The sequence below is a fragment of the Abramis brama genome (genome assembly GCF_963993115.1).
Source record: "Abramis brama genome assembly, chromosome: 2".
Lineage (NCBI taxonomy): Eukaryota > Metazoa > Chordata > Actinopteri > Cypriniformes > Leuciscidae > Abramis > Abramis brama.
Window position 1 is genome coordinate 28647519 of NC_139964.1, and position 21546 is coordinate 28669064.

At 37.8% G+C, this 21546-nt stretch overlaps 1 protein-coding gene across 17 annotated transcripts in view; it reads right to left on the reverse strand.

The window, feature by feature from the left end:
- Positions 1-1227: 1227 nt before the first annotated feature.
- The window catches only part of nfixa (nuclear factor I/Xa), a 94255-nt gene continuing 73936 nt past the window's right edge, over positions 1228-21546 (reverse strand). For 3 of the 17 annotated variants that reach the window (XM_084103296.1, XM_084103307.1, XM_084103308.1), the window contains 11 exons: positions 21472-21534; positions 21188-21262; positions 19550-19670; positions 19293-19328; positions 19038-19165; positions 17422-17502; positions 14835-14966; positions 11266-11435; positions 9937-10093; positions 6955-7049; positions 1228-3805 (listed from right to left, as the gene is read on the reverse strand). In XM_084103296.1, the coding sequence (XP_083959422.1) occupies positions 3791-3805; positions 6955-7049; positions 9937-10093; positions 11266-11435; positions 14835-14966; positions 17422-17502; positions 19038-19165; positions 19293-19328; positions 19550-19670; positions 21188-21262; positions 21472-21534 (1073 nt within the window). In that variant the 3' untranslated portion in view covers positions 1228-3790. The remainder of the gene's footprint in view (positions 3806-6954; positions 7050-9936; positions 10094-11265; positions 11436-14834; positions 14967-17421; positions 17503-19037; positions 19166-19292; positions 19329-19549; positions 19671-21187; positions 21263-21471; positions 21535-21546) is intronic. The other 14 variants (XM_084103305.1, XM_084103309.1, XM_084103306.1 and 11 more) reach the window with 10 other exon arrangements.

Genomic DNA, 21546 nt, shown 5'->3' on the forward strand with positions numbered 1-21546 from the left:
ATACAATATGCTTAAAATAGTTATACATAGCCTATATGTAAATATTAACTACTTTAAAGAAAAGACAAAATTGATTTCAATGATTTCAATAGCATGTGAAGGCAGCATTAAAGGCCTCCTGAAAATTTAGTTAATTTTTAGTTTTTAGTATGAATATGTTAGCCTTAAGGTTATGAATACGCTGGTGTGTTCCAATACAATGACAAAATTCGCATTTAGTAGATTAAGCATTCAAAACTTAGTCTCTCACTTCCGCTAAAATGGATCATGGATTTTTATGACATCACCTTGGACTTCAGCTTCTCATCACATCTTCTGGCCAATCAAATGCTCTCTAGAATCTAAAGCGTCCCGCCCCCTATGCTATAAACGGGAGGAGCCATTCAATCTGTCCCGCCGTAGCTTCCCGTTTCAGTGGAAATTACATCAATGCAAAGCTGCGCGTTCCAAGGCGCTTCAGTGGGCCTTTAACTATTTCTACAAAATGACGAATAAAGAATGTGCCTGAGGTGTGTTTTTGCTTTTATTCAGTTTATGAAGCTGCTGTGAACTGAATCATTGGGCTACTATTATCTTGTAATTGTCTACTATCATGTCTTAGCTATCTTTTTTGCAAATGAAAATAAAAACAACAAATTTACTGCCAAATACAGACACTGCATCGATTGTTTGCTCCATGTCGCAGGTTTTCCATTTCTTTGTGCCTCATAAATACGATCTTTCCGACATGACTTGAACGCACCATATATCTAGACATTTGAAGGAGTAAGAAGGGGCGCTGCTTTCTTAAAGGTTGTAGTAAAATGCCTTTTGTCAGAACCGATATATATGTATATGTATATATATATATATATATATATATATATATATATATATATATATGAAATAATCTGAACCCCCCCTTAGTGAATACAAAAGAGAAGAAGAAAGAAACAGAGGTTCGTAAAACTCGTCTCATCAGAAACAGTCGTTCTGGTGTGGTATTAATCACTCATGAGTAACAGAAGCACCAGTATTTTCTTTTCTTTTTGTTTGCTGTAATACATTTGCTTTTGTAAAATCGTTCCTTCAGCCCCACCCCTGAAATAGTTTAAAAACAAAAGCTTACAAATAAAACATTAAAAAAAGATAAATGAAAAGTAAAAATTGAATTCCCCAACGCTTACAAAGACTGGGATTCTTTTTGTGGCCCTCGTGTTTAGAGTCCAGGAGCTTGCAGACTTCAACTTTTTGTGTTTTTTTTTTTTTGTCTTTTTTCACTTGCTTCGCTTTCTTAAAAATCTGAAGACAAACACAGATATCTACCCAACACATTGCACACGGCTCAGTCCACATATAACTTTTTTTTCTCTCAATAATAACACTTTTCAACAGAAAATTGACAAATTTGTTTCTGTTCTGAAGGTGTGTTTGTGTGTGTGTTTTTTGCCTGATTCGACACCTGCGCTTCTGAAGAGATGATCTGATGTTTGTGGGTTTTAGTATGTCTGGACATTTTAACGATGACCTCACTGACTCGGGTTAAAGATCAGAAAATAACTAGACTGCCGTAGAGCTAATTTCACAGCGGAAGAACTATACATATGTCCATATATATATATTTATATATATACACACACAGTATGATATGTTCTGGATAACATATATCTATAAATATGATGTTTGCGGTTGCTCATATGTTGTTTGCTAAGCCCATGATACATATTGTACATATTTTCTGTTGCTTATACATGAAGTGAAGACCCTGAATTGCATGTAAAGGGGACACCGAGGCACTTTGATGCGTTTCAAGTGGATGATGAGATCGTCAGCTCTCAGCCAATCAGAGTCCCTGACATGTGATTGACAGCCAGGCAGTCCAGTTATTTAGTGAGGTCAGTGCTTTCGAGCGTTTGTATTGAAAACGACATTTTCATCTAAAATCTAAATATGATGTACATTTGCATACTGTTAAATCATGTTTGATCGAGGGGACTGAGTTTAAAGGTTTCCCTTTGTCCTTTAATGACGTGGGTATATGTCATAGTGCAATGTTTGCGTATGTGTGCGTGTATGTACCACTGAGCTGATAGGCTAAATGAAATGGCAGCCATACGTAGATTGTCTTGCGAGTCAGGCTGAACCGGTGAACTGAAACAAAAAGTTGAGTTGTGAACGAACTGTAGAGTGATGGAGAATGTGATTGGTAGGAAGGGCAGAGCACTGTCGAAATCATAGCGACCCCAAACATCTGGTTAATGGAAACTAGAGATTGTCCGTTTGTTCTTAAACTGTTATTCTAAAACTAAAACAAAAAACACTTTGGAAAGCACAATTCAACATGCAGTCCGATCTGCCGGAGCAGGAGCGGCTACGCTATGCAAACTAAAATCGCGCAAAAACCAGAAAACAAACACAAGTGAAAGGGCGAATGTCACAAAAACATGTCCAAGTCACATTTCACTACTGAATCAAAAAAAAAAAAAAATTATAAAGAAAATTAAGCCTATTTAGGGGTCTTTGAGATTTTTTTTTTTGCACTGTGACAACAATTGAGCACATTTTCCGCCATAGTTAATCAAATTGTAATCATTATTTAATAAATAAAAAGAAAATGTTTTGCATTACAATACGCTAATGAGAATGAGATTGTTGCATTATGGTGATGTGAATTTTTTTGGGGGAAAGGGCTTATTTTTATATACAAGGGCTTATTTTTATAATTACAAATTATTTCTTTTTTATTTATTTTAAAAAAAGTGTGACCTGAAATATGACCTGGAAAGGTTTTATGACATCCACCCAAAAATGTACTGCAAAACCAAACGCAAAGTAAAGCAGAAGAAGCCCTCGTGTTCAGGGCTGACTGTAGGATATTGATGCACAAGCACTCAGATTGATCGATGCTGGTGAAGAGGTCAGCGATGGATGATTTTATGACTCAAATCACTGGCCTTTTAATTCATAAACACTACAAAATGAAAAATTATCTCGTGCTTGACCCTTCCCATTCCTGTCATCAGCGGTCTATATGATGCTGTGATGTGTGTGTTTGTGTGTTCTATTGCTGTGTGTGTGTGTGTGTGTTTTACCTTAGACACATGTAGCCTGACTCCACATCGCAAATCTAAGGCCAAAGCATCTGTCATCCCTTATCATTAATCATATAGTGCATATGTTTAGGTGAATTGCACACGGTTAGTGTTATCTGTTGTTTCGCTCACAGTCTATTGCTTGTCAACGTGTAAACAGCGAGAGGATGTCGAGTTCACACTGCGCTGGAGGGCGTCACCAAGATCAGCAAATCCAGAGCCAATCAGAAGGCTCCCGCCGAGTCTCTCCATCCAATCACACGCGTCCGTGATTGACATCATCCAGGTTCCATTTCAAATGTCCCTTTTCGATGAGTTCAACTTCCGAATAGAGTTCTGACTGGGAAGAGATGGATTTTCCTCACCATGGCGTATGACTGGTGGATGAATGAACAAATTAAAAAAAGGACTGGTCTATGTGCTGGATGCCTCAGGAACACGTCAAAGACGTTGAGCTGTTGCGTCATTCCTTTGGATGGTTCGGATGGTTCTCTGAGCTCTCCAGACTGGCAGGGTAATGCTGAAGTTTTCCAGATTTGCCAGTGTTTTCGGGAATTGTGTGTGTATTTGTGTGTGTGTGTGTGTGTGTGTGTGTGTGTGTGTTTGTGTGTGAGTGAGGCTTTACAGAGGGGCACGTGGGAAAGTTCCATACTTAGCTTCGTGACTCCATTTCCAGTTTTCATTGCGGATTTTTGTCTGTGTGTTCATGAAAAGTCTTGTCAAAGGAACCATGACTGTAAGAAAAGGAAATGAAGGTGAGTCATCATAAAAGTACAACACTATGTTGAACAGAAACAAACTAGGTAACATTAGTCTCACATTCCTGCCTAATATCTGATATTTCTAACCAATTCATCTTGAAAAGAATAGTTCACTCAAAAATGAAAATGATGTCAATTTTACTCACACTCATGTCATTCAAAACCCAGGACTTTCTCGCTTCCGCGGAACGTAAAGGTAATATTTAGCATATATTTGTTTGGAAAACAGACACAGTGGAGGATTTTCAGCAGACCGTTATCAGCAAATAATGACTTAAATGTAATCACAACACTTACATTCAAAAGTTTGGGGTTTTTTTGTTTTAAAAATCGTTTTAAAGAAATTAACTCTTTTATTCAGAAAGGAAGCATTAAATTGATCAAAAGTGACAACATTTATGATGTTATAAAAGATTTCGGTAACACTTCAAGCCTTTATGTACAACTAGGCATTATGGTATTCATAATGTATGCATTAAATATTTTCATAAATGGATGTAACCAAAGTTAAAATGCATTTTAATATTTGCAGATTCATAGTGACATTATTATCCTTGTGAAAATCCAGCTTTGATCACAGGAATAAATTACACTTTAAAATATAACTTTTCAATTGTAATAATATATCACAATATTACTAGCTTTGGTGAGACATCTTTCAAAAAACATTCAATAACCTTGCCAACCCCAAACATTTGAAAGGTAGTGTGTATAAAAAACACTTTTCCAGTCTTGGAATTCACAATTGAAAAAATTCCTTGACATTTCCAGGTTTCAGGCAGAAACTCATGTGGTTTTGGAAAGACATGAAACCGTGCAAACATTTCACTGACATCATTTGCACTGTTAAAGTTTGAGGTTTCGATCAGCGTCCACCACACACTTGAGAGGAACAGTTCTCAGAATAACCACTAGAGTACAGTGGACACACTGCTGAACACACACACTACTACAGACCAGCTCAGAGAGATCAATGTCACTGCTTCCCATGGCAAAACTAATGGTTAAACAAAGATGCTATCTGAAGAGAAAAACAAGATGTTTTATTGATGTTTTAAATTACTAGAAGTTTAACTTCTACAATCTGAAGACCCCTGTGGGACCCATATTATCTTTTTGTTTCTCTCTCGCTGTACTCCTCGCCAGTAGTGTCCATCCTTTTTCTTAAGTTCCCTCCTGTTGAAGTTCATGTTCAACTACCTATGACATCATGTCTGGTTGCTGAGGGCAACCAGACAGTCGGGACGTGACACTCACTCACTCTCTCTCTCTCTCTCCCTCTCTCTCTCTAAGTTAGACTTTCTCTCTTGCATAGATCTGCAAGTTAAAAGCACTTTGAACACATGTGAACTAGATCACTGTCAGTCCGTCACATCCATCTGCAATAGGTAAAAACTGTATTACTCGTATTGTATAAAGTTAAAAATGACAAAAGTCAGTTAAGAACGACAGTACGGCCCACACTGTGAGCTAAAATTGAGCTAAACTTTTTATTTTCTCTCAGTTGAAATGTTATAACCAGAAGTTTACTAGGATTCATCAAGGACTTTTTTCCCTGCAGAACTCCATGTGGCGGCACATATGTGGAATATTCTTTGCAATGAGCGACCAGAACAAGAACAGGAAGAGAATCGCAATGGGCCGCCTTCACATTTTTGTGACAGGTGGCGTTTAAACAAGAGATGGAGACTGACTAATCTCATATATAATAGAGCTGTGCATTAATTTGTGCTGTCATTACATAATACCAAAGCTATAAGGACAATACTGTATACATGTATATACTGTCCTTATGTATATATATTTAATATTTTTAAAAGAAGTCTCTTATGCTCACCAAGGCTGCATTTCTTTTATAAAAAAAACCAGTAATATTGTTAAATATTATGACAATTTAAAATAACTGTTTTGTATTTGAATATATTTTAAAATGTAATTTATTCGTGTGATGCGATGCTGAAAATTCAGCTTTGCATCACATGAATAAATTACATTTTAAAATGTGGCCTTATTGGCCTTATTCCAGATCCTTGATCCTTCAGAAATCATTCTAATATTTGATGCTCAAAAAACATTCATTATTATTATCAATGTTTATAAACAGTTATGTACATGGATTCTTTGATGATCCAGCTTTGATCACAGGAATAAATTACATTTTAAAATACATAAAAAAAAATGTTTACGTTATTTTAAATAGTAGTAATAATATTTCACAATATTACTGTTTTTACTGTTTATCACATAAACGCAGTCTTGGTGAGCAGAAAAAAACAACAACATTAAAACACCAAAGTTTTGAACGGTACTGTGTTTAAAATCACACTAAAAGTATTGCAAAATTGACTTTCACTGCTTGTAAATGTTCTCAATTCACCCACCATCAACAGATGAAGTAAAAAGTATGTTTTGGACCCTGCAAGTGTGGAAATGTGTATGCAGGATTTACAATACAAAGATGATGACAATATAACGTCACACTTACTTGCATAATAAATCTGATGAATCATAAGACATTTGGTTTTGGAGTCAGTGAGGAGTAGGAGGAAACGATTGTTTCCATGTGTTTGGTCTTATTGGTAGTGCTTGTGGTTTCTGTAGCTGGTGCGAGTGGGAACACGGCCACAAAATCCATTTGACATGAGCAGCGTGTCCCTCAGCAAACCCCCAGAGAGCCGCTGACTGCTACCAACCACACGCACTTAACAGCGCTCAGACTCGCTGATCAAAAACACATGATTGATGGATGGGTGGACTGAAGAGCCTGCTATTTTCAATTTAAAGGAATACTCTGCCTATGCACCGCATCGTTAACATGATGCTGATTACCACAGACTCATCCCTCAGTATGTATAAACAAACAGGACATGCGTTTACAGTAAATACACTTTCATTAGAAGCCCAGACAAGCAGGCCTGAGGGTTAAAACGCAGAAATGTGCAACTCGTATGTGTGTTCGAGTGAAATCAAAATGGACAAAATGCTCTCCGCTTGCCTGGTAAGCCTAAATTGAAAGTGTATTTACTGTAAACATGTTTCCTGTTTGTTTATACACACACTGTCTGTGGTAGGCTAAGAAACAGCATTACACACAATCTCCAAGTCTGTGTGTGTGCATGTACCTGAGTCTGCTGTGGGATGTTCAGAAAGTTGTTGTCCCGTGATCCGATGCCGACAAACCTGTTGGAAGCTGTGGAGCCTGGCGCTGGGTATGCTGCTGGGACACACACACGTCTGTCAGCATTCACGGCTGTGATTTACGTGCTTGTATTGTAAAAATTTCAAGCTCACTTTTTAATTACTGGCACTAAAATGCTAAATCATCATGTGGCTTGAAGTGTGCACTGTTGGCACTATATAGAATTGCAATCTGTTTGTTTGAGTGAACCAAGCAATACTATATTCCTGCAATACCGGAGGCTACAGTTTCAGGACCGCAGTTCTAGGACCCTAGTTTGTACTAATAAACGCACTAGTTTGTAGCCAAACAGTTTTACCAATTACTGCACTTTGTTAAGTCGGTCACACACCAGATGAGAAGCGCCACGCCGAGCTGTGGTTAATGAAAAGTCTTGTGTCGTACATACACAGAAAATATCTTGCTTCTGTGCTGAAAAATAACTTATCCATCAAAACTGAATTTAAAACCTGAATATAGGGCCTTGTATACTGAAACAAGTTAGGTTAAATATTTCAGGAGGGTTACCAACGGTTGTGTTTAGGATGGGTTAAGACAATAATATCAATATAAATTTGAATAATTAAACAACTCCTTCCTGAAAATGAATAATACAAGTACAGAACTGAATAGTAAGTGCTCTAAAATAGTATAAACTGCTAATACATATAAAAGAAGGGGAATAAAATGTCATAGAAATGCGGTCCCACTCGATTCAAGGAGTCAAGGTTTTGCTGGTTAGCACCGCCAGTTTGCCTTCTGCTGCCTTTAATGACACAGCTCAGGATGGTCAATACTGAAGGGCTTGGCTCTGAGAACCCATAATCAAACATAAGCAAGCACACCAGCCAAAAAACTGCCACTGAGATGAATGGGAATGCTAATGGATAGATTTCTCTAGGTATTATAGTCCATGGACCAATGGCAGACAGGGTGAGTGCTTGAAATATTCAGTTTTTTTGCTGCTGGTTGTGCAGAAATCGCATTTTTAACAGTAATAAGTGCTACACTACATTAAAAATATTTCTGTTGAAAAACACCCAAATTTCTAATTCTAAAATTCATTGGGCTTTCAAATTTCAAATTCACGGCAGGTGTGTGAAATAGGAGGGAGGATTTAAAATGGAGAAAAATATAAACTTTCAGTTTAAAATTCAAATTCAAACATTCTAAAATTCACTTTCAAATTCAAATTTCAAATTCACAGCAGGTGTGTGAAGTAGGAGGGAGGATTTAAAATGGAGAAAAATATAAACTTTCAGTTTAAAATTCAAATTCAAACATTCAAATTCTAAAATTCACTTCCAAATTCAAATTCAGGGCTGTTGTGTAAAATGGGAAGGATGATTTGAATGGGGGGAAAAACATTGTTGAAAACAGCAAAATTTAAAAGATTTTGGGAAAAAATTCACTTTCAAATTCAAATGTCAAATTCAGGGCAGTTGTGCGGAGTGGACTCCATGAAATAGGAGGTGTTTATGAGACTGAGCGTGTTTGCAAGTATGTGAATGTGTGTGTGTGTGTGTATGTGTATGTGTGTGTGAGTGATTTTTGGAGTCTAAAATATGACTGAAAAAGGCTGTTGTGTGTAAAAGCACCGAAAGATGGAAGGTAAAAAAAATAAAAATGGAGGGATACGACAGGTTGAGACCGATACACCATTCCATAGATATGAAATGAACGAATGAGAAAACACAGTAAGAAAAAGAACATTGATGTGTGAGAAGAAAAAAAGAAAGAAGGGATGGTCTTCTGAAAGGTTTGCTCGACCAGGCTCCTCCTGTTGCCCACCCGCCCTGCTGACAGCACGCGACACACACACATCCCAAGCAAAGACCCACAACCCAGTGCCGCCCGCTCTCACACACTGCCAGACACATCACAAATCCCTTCACCTGCACGTCTACACACATTTCCTTTTTGTATTTAGCTTGATGTGTCAATGGAAAGGCGCTTAATGTGGGGCGTCATTTTTTTGTTTGTTTGTTTGTTTGGAGTCCATGCCAGCTGCCCTGAATTTGATCTATTGAAGGAAGAAAAGAAAGAAAGAAAAATGAAAAGTGAGAGCGATGAGGAGGGAGGCTGATCTATGAGAATGATTGGCTGTTTTTTTTTTTGGTGCTTTTTTCAGCCAATGAGAGAGGCAGCAAAGTGTCTCCATCCCCATTCAATTGCAAAAGTCCGTGACTGATTGCAATCGGATAAATAAATGGAAAAAGCAGGATGAAAAGGGAATTGAACGAGGAAAATGAACAAAGAAAAAAGTCAGATGGAGAAGAGCAGGGCATCTAAAGCCAGAAATATACTTTACGCAAGTATGCAAATACAGACAGGAATGCTTAGTCTTACTGTTTTTTGTACATATTTATTATTAATAATATATATTTTTATTATTATTTTGCACTGTTTACATTTACATTCTGTACCAATTGTTTACATAAGTTTATATTTATATTTATGGAATGGGTGTGTGTGCACTTTTCGAATGAGACAATAAAGGTATTCAATTCAATTCAAATACATATTGGTGTGTGTTATTGTTGCGTTAACATTTCAGTACTCAAGGAGGCGCTAGAGTTTCCTTAAAATATCTGTACCACTAAACCTGTTATTTTATTATCCAGATAGCTAGATATAAACGTAAACTGTTTAACTAACTTTTAGAGAAAACGGACCATAGCAGACGATATTTTAAGCAAATGCGCACTATGCGCTCTGAACATTTTTTGAAAACGCAGCGACAGGTGAAATTAAACTTGCGTAGCTACAACTGTCTGTGTTGGTGTACTTGCGTAAGGTATTTTTCGGGCCTAATAGTCAAAAATCGTGGCCCTATCACTCAAAGAGTTGATGAGTTGTTTTAGCGCAGCGGTAATGGGGCGATTTCAAGGGCTCTGGTGGGTCTGGTGCTTGAGCGGACACTTACAGGGCGAGGCCGGGGAGCCGACTCCGCTCTCGGGGTGTGTGTGGCTGGATTTGTGCTCGGGCAGGGGGAGGGGCATCGGCACCGGTCGCGCTACCGGAGGAGGAGGAGGTGGCAGTAAGAAGGAGCCGGGCAGTTTGTTCTGACCGCTCCCGTTATGCTGCAGATACACACACACACACACATACAGATGATGAGGGGGTGAAAGAGGCACACACACACACACACACACACAGACAGATACAGAAATGTGGAGGCGTGCAATCACAAAAGGTGAGATTGGAATGTTACAAACGTACAGAGACATTGAAAACTTAATAAACATACACACATCCAGTGAGTTATTAAAGTGTCGTCATAAAATTTTGGTTCGGATCAGTTTTGTAAGAGGCAAAAACTTAAGGGTAAAGCAGTCCAGCTACATCTATTTCACAAACTGAAACTAAAATCCACCTTTAAAATTATGATATGCCTTCTCACAATTTTGAATCATGTTACAGCAACAATTGCAATTCTCTCCAACCAACAAAAGACTAATATTAAATGTTTATATAATTTACTTTTATTTATTTATTAATTATTATTTTATAATAATTATTTTAATGTAATTATTATTATATAATCATTTAATTATTATAAATTAAACATTTATTTTCTATAGTTCATACAATAAAAGTGAATGGAGCTCCGAAAAGGACATAAAAGCATCATAACAGTAGTTCAATTGACATGAGCACTATATTTCGTTTTGTGTGAGGAACAGATTGAAATTTCAGTGTTTCCTCAAAGAAAACATCCCTCAAATCTCATGTGTACCTGCGTTTAATCAAAACATAATTACTTCAATTTCAGTCTTTTCCTAACACAAACTATGCTATGGCTTGAGATACAATGCACAAGTTAAATGGACTATATTTATTTATACATTTATTTTAAATTAATTTTCCCCTTATTTTAGAGAAATATAACTTTCTTTTGCAGTGGTGCAAAGAAAATAGATGCTTAATGAACTGAAAGACTAAACTGATATGGCTTATAATCCACATGATGAACCTTTAATTTAAAAAAATTAACATGCAATCATTGCTTAGCATGGCCATATCTGTTTTGAAAAATATATTTTAGTGTTTCATGACACAAGGATGAGAGGATGAAATCAAACTCAAAACATGAAAAACGGAGACTGTCAAAGTGTTAGATAATGGAGAGAAAGAGAAAGGAAGAGAAAGAGAGAGGGACTTTAGCAGAGATGTGTGTCAGTGTGTGTGTCCTGTCCACTGGTGCCGTTTGAATCGTGATGATGGTGTGTGAGTGTGTGTGTGTGTGTGTTACCTGTGCCCCCGGCTGCCCCGAGCCGTCAGCACAGACGAACTGGACGAACTCTTTGAGCGGGTCCTGATGGTGGTGATAGCGGATGGTGGGGTGGGTGAAATATGGACTGGACTGCTGGATGATGGAGGGAGCAGGGAAATGAAGGGCAGAGGCTGAGGCACGCGGACTCCCTGAGAAAGAGAGAGAGGAAGAGTGAGCGATACGTGCATGTGATACACAGCACAATGGGATATTAGCATTTGTGTGTGTGTGTGTGTGTGTGTGTGTGTGTGTGTGTGTGTGTGTGTGTGTGTGTTCATATAAACCTAAATTCTTCATCATCCCTCTTAAAATAATGCCCTTTCCTTAAAGGAATAGCTCATCTAAAAATTAACATTTTGAATTTATTCACCCACATGAAACACAAAAGGAGACCTAAAGCAGAATGTTCACGCTGCTGTTTTCCATTCAGTGAAAGTGAATGGGGACTTTTTAAAACCTCTGTAAAGACTCTTAAATCTCATTTATTTAATCACAAATGGTGCCTTAAGACCAAGCAAGACAAAAAGTTTGGAGTCAATACGATTTTTTTAGATCCTTTGAAAGATGTCTCTTCTGCTCACCAAGGCTACATTGATTTTGATCAAAGATACAGTAAAATTGTGAAATATTATTACAATTTAAAATAACTGTTTTCTATGTGAATATATTGTAAAATGTAATTTATTCCTGTGAATCAAAGCTGAATTTTCAGCATCATTACTCCAGTCTTCAGTGTCACATGATCCTTCAGAAATCACTCTAATATGATGATTTGATGCTCAAGAAACATTTCATATTATTTTCAATGTTGAAAACAGTTGTGTTACTCTTGTGGAAACCGTGATACTTTTTTTCAGGATTTATTGATGAATGCAAAGTTCAAACAAAGCATTTATTTGGAATATGAATCATTTCTAAATGTCTTTACTGTCACTTTACCCATTTTAATGCATCCTTGCCGAATAAAGAAATAAAGCACATAAATTATATAGACTAAATCAACAGTGTAAATGTTTGCACCTTGACAGCTTCCTATTCACTTCTGGTATATGGAAAAGAGCAGCATGGACATTCTGAGTAACATCTCTTTTCTGTATCCACACAAGAAAATAAGTCATACAGGTTTGGAAAGACATGGGAATGAGTAAATGTTGACAGAAATTCATTTTTGGATATACAGTTTTTTTTTTAAATGCCATATTCACCATCCTCTCTTTCCTCTTTATCTATCTCATCCTGTCCCTCTTTTTTGTCTATCTCTAACTCCCTCTTTTTCTTCAGTCTTTCATTTTTTTGGTGCTTCTTAATCTCATTAGGTACTGGGCAGGAGCCAGGCGCTATGGGGTGCCAACACACACACACACACACACACACACACACACACAAATGCACTCATAAACGCCCTCTCTCACACACACACACATACACACACACACACACACACACACACACACACACACACACACACACACACACACACACACACAAACAAACAAAAACGGTATCTTCTCAATCTCCAAAGAGTTATTCATCACTCACAAAAGCAAACCACAGTATCTCTTTCACAACAGCGGCCAACATCCATCTATAACTCACACAAACGCATTAGAAACGGCAGCGAGACAGTCTTTCTCATACGCACGCATTCTGCCCTCTTCCCCCGGCCTAACGCAAACCTTGCTTTTTCCACTGTCTCGACTCTGCATAAACATCCTAACCAGAAGCGTCTGCCGTAGAAAAACTTCCATAATCACACGCACGTATAATCCATTTAAAGCTGGCGCTCTCTGTCCCGCTGACCTTTACTTGATTAGGCCTCGCCGGCTGCAGTCGGACCCGAACGGATAGGAATTCTGCGATTTCCCAGGGCCATCGGATGGGATTAAACATCCGGGACGTCAGGGACAACACGGGAGGGAGCTTTGAATCGCTCTCCTTTGGGTGGGGATGGAGATGTTTTGAGTGGCCTGTGAGAGTGCAGTCTTAATGCCTCTGAATATCATCGTTTTACTGACGGGATTTTCATGGCGCTCCGAACACGCCTGCCAAGAAGAGCATCATCCCCCACATACACACACTCCCCTTCACATTTTGTCCTGTGCCAATATGAATGACAGCACGCCTGTATAACAAGCAACATGCTCGCTGGCTAATTTTAAAAACGCAGAGAGCGAAATGCACAGTTTTTATACGATTCTCTTGGCCACGCATCTGTTACGCATTGGGAAGCTTTCTAAACATTCCCTCATGGCTTCTCCCGTTTGTGTCTCCGTCCCTCTCCTTCTCTTTTCTTCAACCGCAAAATAGTCTCTGGTGATTCACATGGAAGTTGAAATAAGAATGTTTGAAATGAGAACAAAATCAGCGAATCAAGAACTGAACTCTGACATTCTGCACACTGTTCTTTAACGACTGAATGAGCACCAATCGTCGGAAAGAGATGTCCAAATGTCTTGGAAATTTCGCATTAAATCAAACATTTTCAGTAGGGATTCTGGTTCTGATTGGATTCTTTGAACAATTCAGATTCCTTATCAATTCTTTTAGTAATTTTGGAGTAAAAAGAAAAACATTTCTTCCTGCATTTACTGCACTCAGAAGCCTGTTGCCAAATTATAAGATAAGATTTTAATAGAACAGACAAACAATTCAATGTGATTATTGCAAAAGACTTGAGTTTATGGTTGTATGAAAAAGCCTTCAGTACAATGTAACCCAGCATTCTTGGTGTATCGTGGAGCGAAACAGGACGAAAGGAACAACCTGAAATTCAGCAAGCATGTCTAACTGCTCTGAGCCGATTCAGAAGTATTTTTGGTTTACTAAAAATAATCGACTCATAAGTGTCATTTGTTTGGACTACACAGCTCATGTTGTATTTTTAGCACTGTATATTTTAGTAGTGGCGCATACAGATAAATAAGCGGTGCGGGAAACACTGTCAGAGTATTTTAAGTACGTTTTTTGTCCACAATGGTCGCAGAATGCACATCTGAAATCTGCTAAACAGAAGACGAGAATCGATACTTGGCCCCAACCCAAGCAAAAGTTTTAAACTCTCAAACTCGAAACTTTCAAAAGTTGAAAAAGATTTCACATAACATCTTTCTACATACAATTTGCTTAAAATAAAATAAAATGTAATAAAACGTAGGTCACACATTTAAAGAAACATGAGGACATTTCCACCAAACACACATGAAAAATGGAGGTAAAAGCTGTGGATGAAATAATGATGAGAGAAGAGAGGAAAAGATGGAGAGCAAGAGGGTACGTAGATGGATGGTGTTGTTCATAAACTGTGGCAGCTCCTCACTCTCTCTGTCTCTCTGCCCAGCCAATCAGAGGTCTCCATCAATAACTCGCCACTGTTTAGAGCCAATCAAATGCCACTGAGGGCAATTTTGGACTAGTGTGGGGCCATGACAGAACTTTTGGACCAATCAGAAGCCTACGCTGCAATCTAATACTTTAAATCCCTCCTTTCCCCCTCCATTCTCTCTCTCTCTCTCTCTCTCTCTCTCCCTGCTGGAGTGTGTCTGTCTCACCTGGTCTCACGCCTGCCAGCATGGGCAGCGGGTGGTGTGTGAAGGCCATTCGGGGGGACCTCGTCTGTGCTGACAGGGCGCTGAAATCGAATTTCCCCGCTGGCTTCTTTAGAGACCCGGGAGAGGACAACCCTGCCAGAAACCACACATCAACAACAACAACAGCAGCAGCAGGGCACAGCACACACCAATCAAACACTCGCTGACTAGCTCAACTAACTTGACTGATCATTTTTGGTTTTTGAAGGGAGGGGACTGATTTATGACAAACTTAATGAGCATGTTCACTTGTTTCGAGGTGATCGTCTGTCTTCCCATTTTAATACCAGCAATGCTGACGAACGGAACAAATCAAAATGGGCGGTATGACCAAAAATTGTATTTAAAAAAGCCATTTTATATTACTGTAACAGTATACACATCACAATTTTTTCTAGAATTTTATTTTAATTTGGTAATGTCTATTATTGGATAATCTAGTAATCTAAATAAAAGATACTTCATCATATTTGAAAATTTTTTATATTTATTTGGAACTTGATCGACAAGTTGTGATATCATTAAAAATTTTAATAGAAAATGAACGATACATGTTATCAGTGAAACGCTTGAGTTAAAAAACTTAAAAACAGCATTAATTTATATTATAAAAATGATAGTTCTGATTCTAAAATCTGGATGAGCCACACTGTAAAATATACAAAATGCACACACATGAACAAGTTTCAAAGTTGCTTGCCGACCATGAACAACTAAATTCAGCTTCACTACTCCTTTAAAAAAAAAAAAAAAAAAAGTAACAAGTTACTCCACGTCTTGGCTTGTTTGGTTCGCGTCCTGCTTTGTATTTTCACATTCCTCCACGTTTCTTTGCCGCCCTTAATGTGTAAATAACGTAAAGCAGTCCTGTCCTCAAATAGCCAAGCAAATATAGCCTGTAGCAGTATAAACGTTGACACATTTCTACCTTCGCACAGTGTATAGCGTCATGCCACCCAACCGTAGTCTTCTGTAAGTGTTCCTTAACTATTAAATTAGCAACACCTCAACTGGTTCAATCCATCACCAGAAAGATGAAAGAGATGAAAATAACATGAAAAGGTGAGAAATAGCAGGAGAAAGTGATAACAGAACAGGGATGGCTCATAATTGGAAGATAACCAAAGCACACACACACACACACACACACACAGACACACACAGTCCTCCTGGCACCCATTGCTCACCGTTACTCATACACACAGACTTGAACTTCACTTCAGTTTGATGCTATTTTTTCCTCTCTACATTACAAGGCATTAAATCCCATTTCAGCTTAATTCCCCTTTCTCAGTGCACTTTTGAGTGCGTTTGTTCTCACATGTGTGTATGCGTGTGTGTGGGAGTGTGCAAATGCGTATGAAAGTGTTAAGTCTGTATATGGATATTTATCACAAAATGTGTACACATGCACACAACACACTCTCGCCACCTGGTTCTTTTGAAATAAGAATTTGATGCACTATAAAAATAGATATTCCAGTTTTTTTTCTCTCCCAGTTTTAAGCTTAATTTACATATTACTCTGGTATATTTCAAATTAATAAATTGAAATTAATGGTGCACTTGCACAACCATTAAAAAGTGACTTGAGCCTTCAGAAACATTTATTTTTATTATCAATGTTAAAAACAGTGCTTTTTCATTTTTTTTTTTGTGGATTCTTTGATGAATAGAAAAATTAAAATTCAGCATTTGTTTGAAATGGAACAATTTTGCAACATTATGAATGTTTTACTGTCACTTTTGGTTGATTGAATGCATCCTTGCTGAATTAAAGTATTAATTTGAGTTAATTTCTTTGCATATAATTGAAATAATCTTACTGACCACCTACTTTTGAATGGTAGTAGATTATGACATCTATACCAGATATATATACCTTGACTGGTTAACATGGTCAAAGAGAGGCTAAAAAAATATTGTGTAAAGCTAAAATAATTTTAGTGCATGGAACCTTTGTTAACATTATAAAAGGATGCATTGAAAGGCATTGCTATCTGATTATGACATTCACACACAAACGCAGAGCAGATGTCTCCCACTACTGTAGATACATGGAAGAGCCATCTGGGACCAGAACACAGACTGAGAGTGTGTGTATGTGTGTGTGTGTGTGTGTGTGTGGTTAATGCATGGACAGAAGATGCACCTGTGTTGTGCATTTTCTCAGTGTTTGTTTGTGTGTTGCTCTGACTTCGACTGTCCCATCTGGGTTCTTCAAACACTACTTTCTGATTGTGACTATGGCATTCATTTAGTTTAGTGTCTTAGGGACCCATAAAGCCCAGTAAGGTTAAAGCACCCTTCATCAACACTAAACCTCTCATATTATACTGCATAACATCGAACTTTATTAAAAGTGACTTTGATGATGTTAAACAACAAACAAATCAATAACATGGGTGAAAAACAGACTAACCAAGCAGCACTTTTATTCTTCTCTTTAGGTGACACCTGATGCACTGTCCTGTCCTGACCTGACACTGACCTGTCTTCTCCCACTGTATTGTGTACATGTGCAAGTGTGTGTGGTGTGTGTTCTAACCATGGTATGGAAACTGCACGCCATCATTCTCATGTTTTATCTTCCTCTCTTGAACACTCGTCAAATGGTGCTGTACTGCAACTGGAGAAGGGAATTGTTAACAGGGAAGAAGGTCATGATGGTCATGGTGTGTTTAATGCCTTTTCCACCGACATGGTGCCGGTGCCCAATCTGGCCTCATTCCACACATTTCCACTCAACTCAAAAACCGTCTTGTTCTTCGGGACTTCCTCCTTGGTTGTCTTAAAACACAAACTGCTATGATGTCAGTGTGGCTGATGTGAAGGTTCTCACCATGTATAGTTTTCAAATCAACAACTTAGTTTGACTGAACTCATGGAAAATAAAACTAGATTCTAGATAAACTAGAATTAATAGGGTTGGGATCCGAGAACAAATTATTCACATAATTTATTCATTTTAAATTTTTATTATTTTTTAATATTAGAACCAAATTATTTTCGTGACATTTGGTTCCAATAACAGAGTTATAAAATCAATTTTAAGACTTAAGACCTGGGGCTGGTAGCATAAACTTCTTAGACTAGTTTTATAGGTTAGTCATCTCATTTTCTTTTTTTTCCAAGACTAGTCATAACTTTTTTAATCAGTCACATAAAAAGGTAGATAGCATAATTTGAATCTGAAAAGTACGGTTAATTAGCCATAACTAATTGCTAGTTGGTCGGACTAGTTCTTAAGACACAGTCTTAACTTAGCGGCTATGTTTATGCAACTGTTCTCATTCTTTCTTTCCTGTAACAAGAAGCTACAAGAGTTTATGTTAAAATTAAATGTAAAACATAATGGGGGAGTTTTAATTATAAACAAGTATGAAATACAAAGGGACACTTATTTTGAAATGTTTATGCTTTACTATTTCCAGCTGCATTCTTACAACAATCTACAACAAATTACAAACATCATAAAGTAAACACTGTCACTATTCATCAAATGTAGATCATAAGTAATCTAGCCAAATTTGTTAAGCTTAGTGTGATAATTATTAAAAAAATAATTATAATAATTACATTAGGCTGTATCACAATTCCTGTTTTTCAATCTCCAAATTTAAATCATAATGATTTTCACGGGAATTCGCATATATACGTCACTCGCCCGTGCGTGTCTTGTCTTATCAGTAAACAGAGTTAATGAATGTTTTATGAGCAGTATGATAACCATATTCATCCGTAAGAGTCACGCAGAGCTGAAGCACAACCAAAAGAATGTTCTTCCGCAAAATGCATGCAATTAACCGCAAGAAGGACAAAGGTTACATATTGCACCTTTAATTTTAGATTAATCTGACTGAATATAGGACATTTTAAGAGTTTTTAAAGGGATGGTTCACCCAAAAATGAAAATTAGCCCATGATTTACTCACCCTCAAGTCATCCTAGGATCCTGTCATGAACACTTTTTGTAGTGTTTGAAGTCTGTTTGTTGGCAGTTTATGTTGTACATTAGTAATTTAAATCTTTGTTCGGCTTTCAAGTTAGTGGAAATGTGGGCTTGTGCTCAAAGGTGACTGCTACAGTTTGGCAGAGACCAGACTCAGGCATCAGCACCGTTTCAGTGCAAAAGCTGTATTTGTGTGTAAATGCGATGCTCACCTGCATCAACGTCATTTGGCCAGCCACTGGACTGAGAGCTGGTGCCGGCCGGAGAACGACTGGAGTAGAAGACATCATCAACAGGACTCTCCATCTCACTGTCATCTATAGACTTGCGCTTATTAGAGCTGCAGAGAGAGAGAGAGAGACCGAGCGAGAGGTTATTCAATGCCCCTGTGATAGATTCCTGTAGACAGGCAGAGAGAAAAACAGAAAAAGATGCAGAGATACAGAAGACTGTGACAGACTGAGTACCTCCGAGGAAGACTGGCGTACAGCTCCACCTCAGACCTACAGCGCAAGAAGAACGACAGACAAGGGGGAAAACAGAAGGAAGGACAAAAAGGAGAGCAAGACAGATCAAATTTCCACTGAAGAAAGACTGAAACAGGCACAAACAGCAGGTATATGTGTGTGTGTGTGTGTGTGTGTGTGTGTGTGTGTGTGTGTGTGTGTGTGTGTGTGTGTGTGTGTGTGTGTGTGTGTGTGTGTGTGTGTGTGTGTGTGCTCACCTTGTGGATGGAGGAGAGGCAAGCGAACGTCTGCCAAGTGCTACTTGGTTGATATTGTAGTAACTGGGACTTTCCAGATCCGCAAGTGAGAAATTAGGACCTGATGCTGTTGCAACTGGGGCTGCGGAAGAGATAAAAATGTTGGAGAACTTTTGAAATGTAAAATCTGAAATGTAAAACTTAGAAATCGAACTTAGAGTGAAGTAACTAATGAATCTATGCTAAATTAATGTAACACCGTGTCCTAACCAGACGCGATGTGATAAGATTCCAGCGACAAATAATTTGTCTGTCCACACTAGACACGACGTGACTGCGAGATGCATCGAAATCAATTAAAATCCACAGCCAATCAGAACAGCGTGTGGGCGGAGTCTCGCGGCGAGTGCACAGCACCAGAGAGTAAACTTAACGGCACTCGCAAGAAAATGGATAAGTAGCTACATAATCAAATTCACAAATATTACACCATTTAAACATTATTAAAAATACATAGGCTACTGAGTTACTAAAACAATCTTTGTCAAATAATACACTTTTTTGTTCACAGTTTGAATGTTCTTGTTTCTATTTGTTTAATTTCAAAATCTGAGGTAAATTATCCATTGCTTTTAAAGCTACAAAGCTGGGAGCACTAAATGATATTCAAAGTCACATTACACGCTTTTAACATTAAATAAAGCACATAAACGGTACCTGAGATTATCAATGCCACACTTCTGTTCCAGCCGCAACGTCGCAGAAAAATAGAAACCGTTTCTAAAATAGAATCATCGCGTGTCGCCGTCGCGGCTGGTTAGGACAAAACCTCTGATTAACATGGAAAATAACCTTTTATCGCATCGCATGTAGTTAGGACACGGTGTAAGATGTATTTCTTACAGGATTTCCTATCGGATTTTTTATTTTTATGTTTTTGCAGATCACATAGCACTCTCAGAAAAAAAGGTACAAAAGCTGTCATGGGGCGGTACCCCAAAAGATATATCTTTGCCCTTTTTACCCTTAAAGGGTGCGTTTTAGTACCTTTGGAAAGGATAATGTCCCAGTAACAGCTTTTGTACCTTTTTCTCTGAGTGTGCCGACCTTACAACTTGCTAAACGACAGCATTGCTTTTTTCAAGGTTTAGTATCATTAACTAAAACTAAAAATAAAAAAAAATAAAAAAATGTTGTATAAACATATACTGAAATATAATATATTAAAAATAAAAACTTAAAAATATATGATACAACAGTAACACTGATTTTTTCCCTAGTATTTTATGATGTTTTGACGTATTTTTAATTAAAACACCATTTCAACAAAACTCTGAAACTCTAAGACTAATTAACCATACAAATTACCATTACAAATTAGAAATTGGATCAGACATAATAACTTCAGTCAGCAAGTGATTCATCTCAAGACGGTTCAGTGAGGAAGTTATCTGATTGATTAATTCTTACTACGAATTATATCAATGACTCTTCTGATTGAGTGTTTACTAAACTGATTCATCCACTGATTCATTAATAAGAACCGCAATAATTGAACGAGTTATTCATGAATTGAGCAACAAAATTGAGCTAAATACAGTATTAGTTGCCGTGGCTCTGCAGATTTAAGAAAACACGGGTGGGTGTTACAGTACTTACTCTGAGACACTCGTACCAGCTCGGCTACGTTCCACACTCCTGAAGTCACAAAACAGTCCTGAAAACTCAGATGTCCTGCAGAGAGATAAACACGTGCCTCACTCAACTGGAACCTGGGCTCTGTGATAATAGCATGTTTAAAGAGATTTTCAAAGATGCATCAAGCATCAGACTATAGCGAAGTACTTCAGCAATGATGCATTGCATCGGTCAAAAGTGAGAGTAAAGACATTTATAATATCACAAAAAATATATATTTCAGTCCGTGTGATTTTTTTTCTCACCGTTTGGTGGGGGTTTGATGTCTGAGTCTCCTTGTTGACTGGAATTGTCTGATTGCCCAGATTCTGCATTGAGAC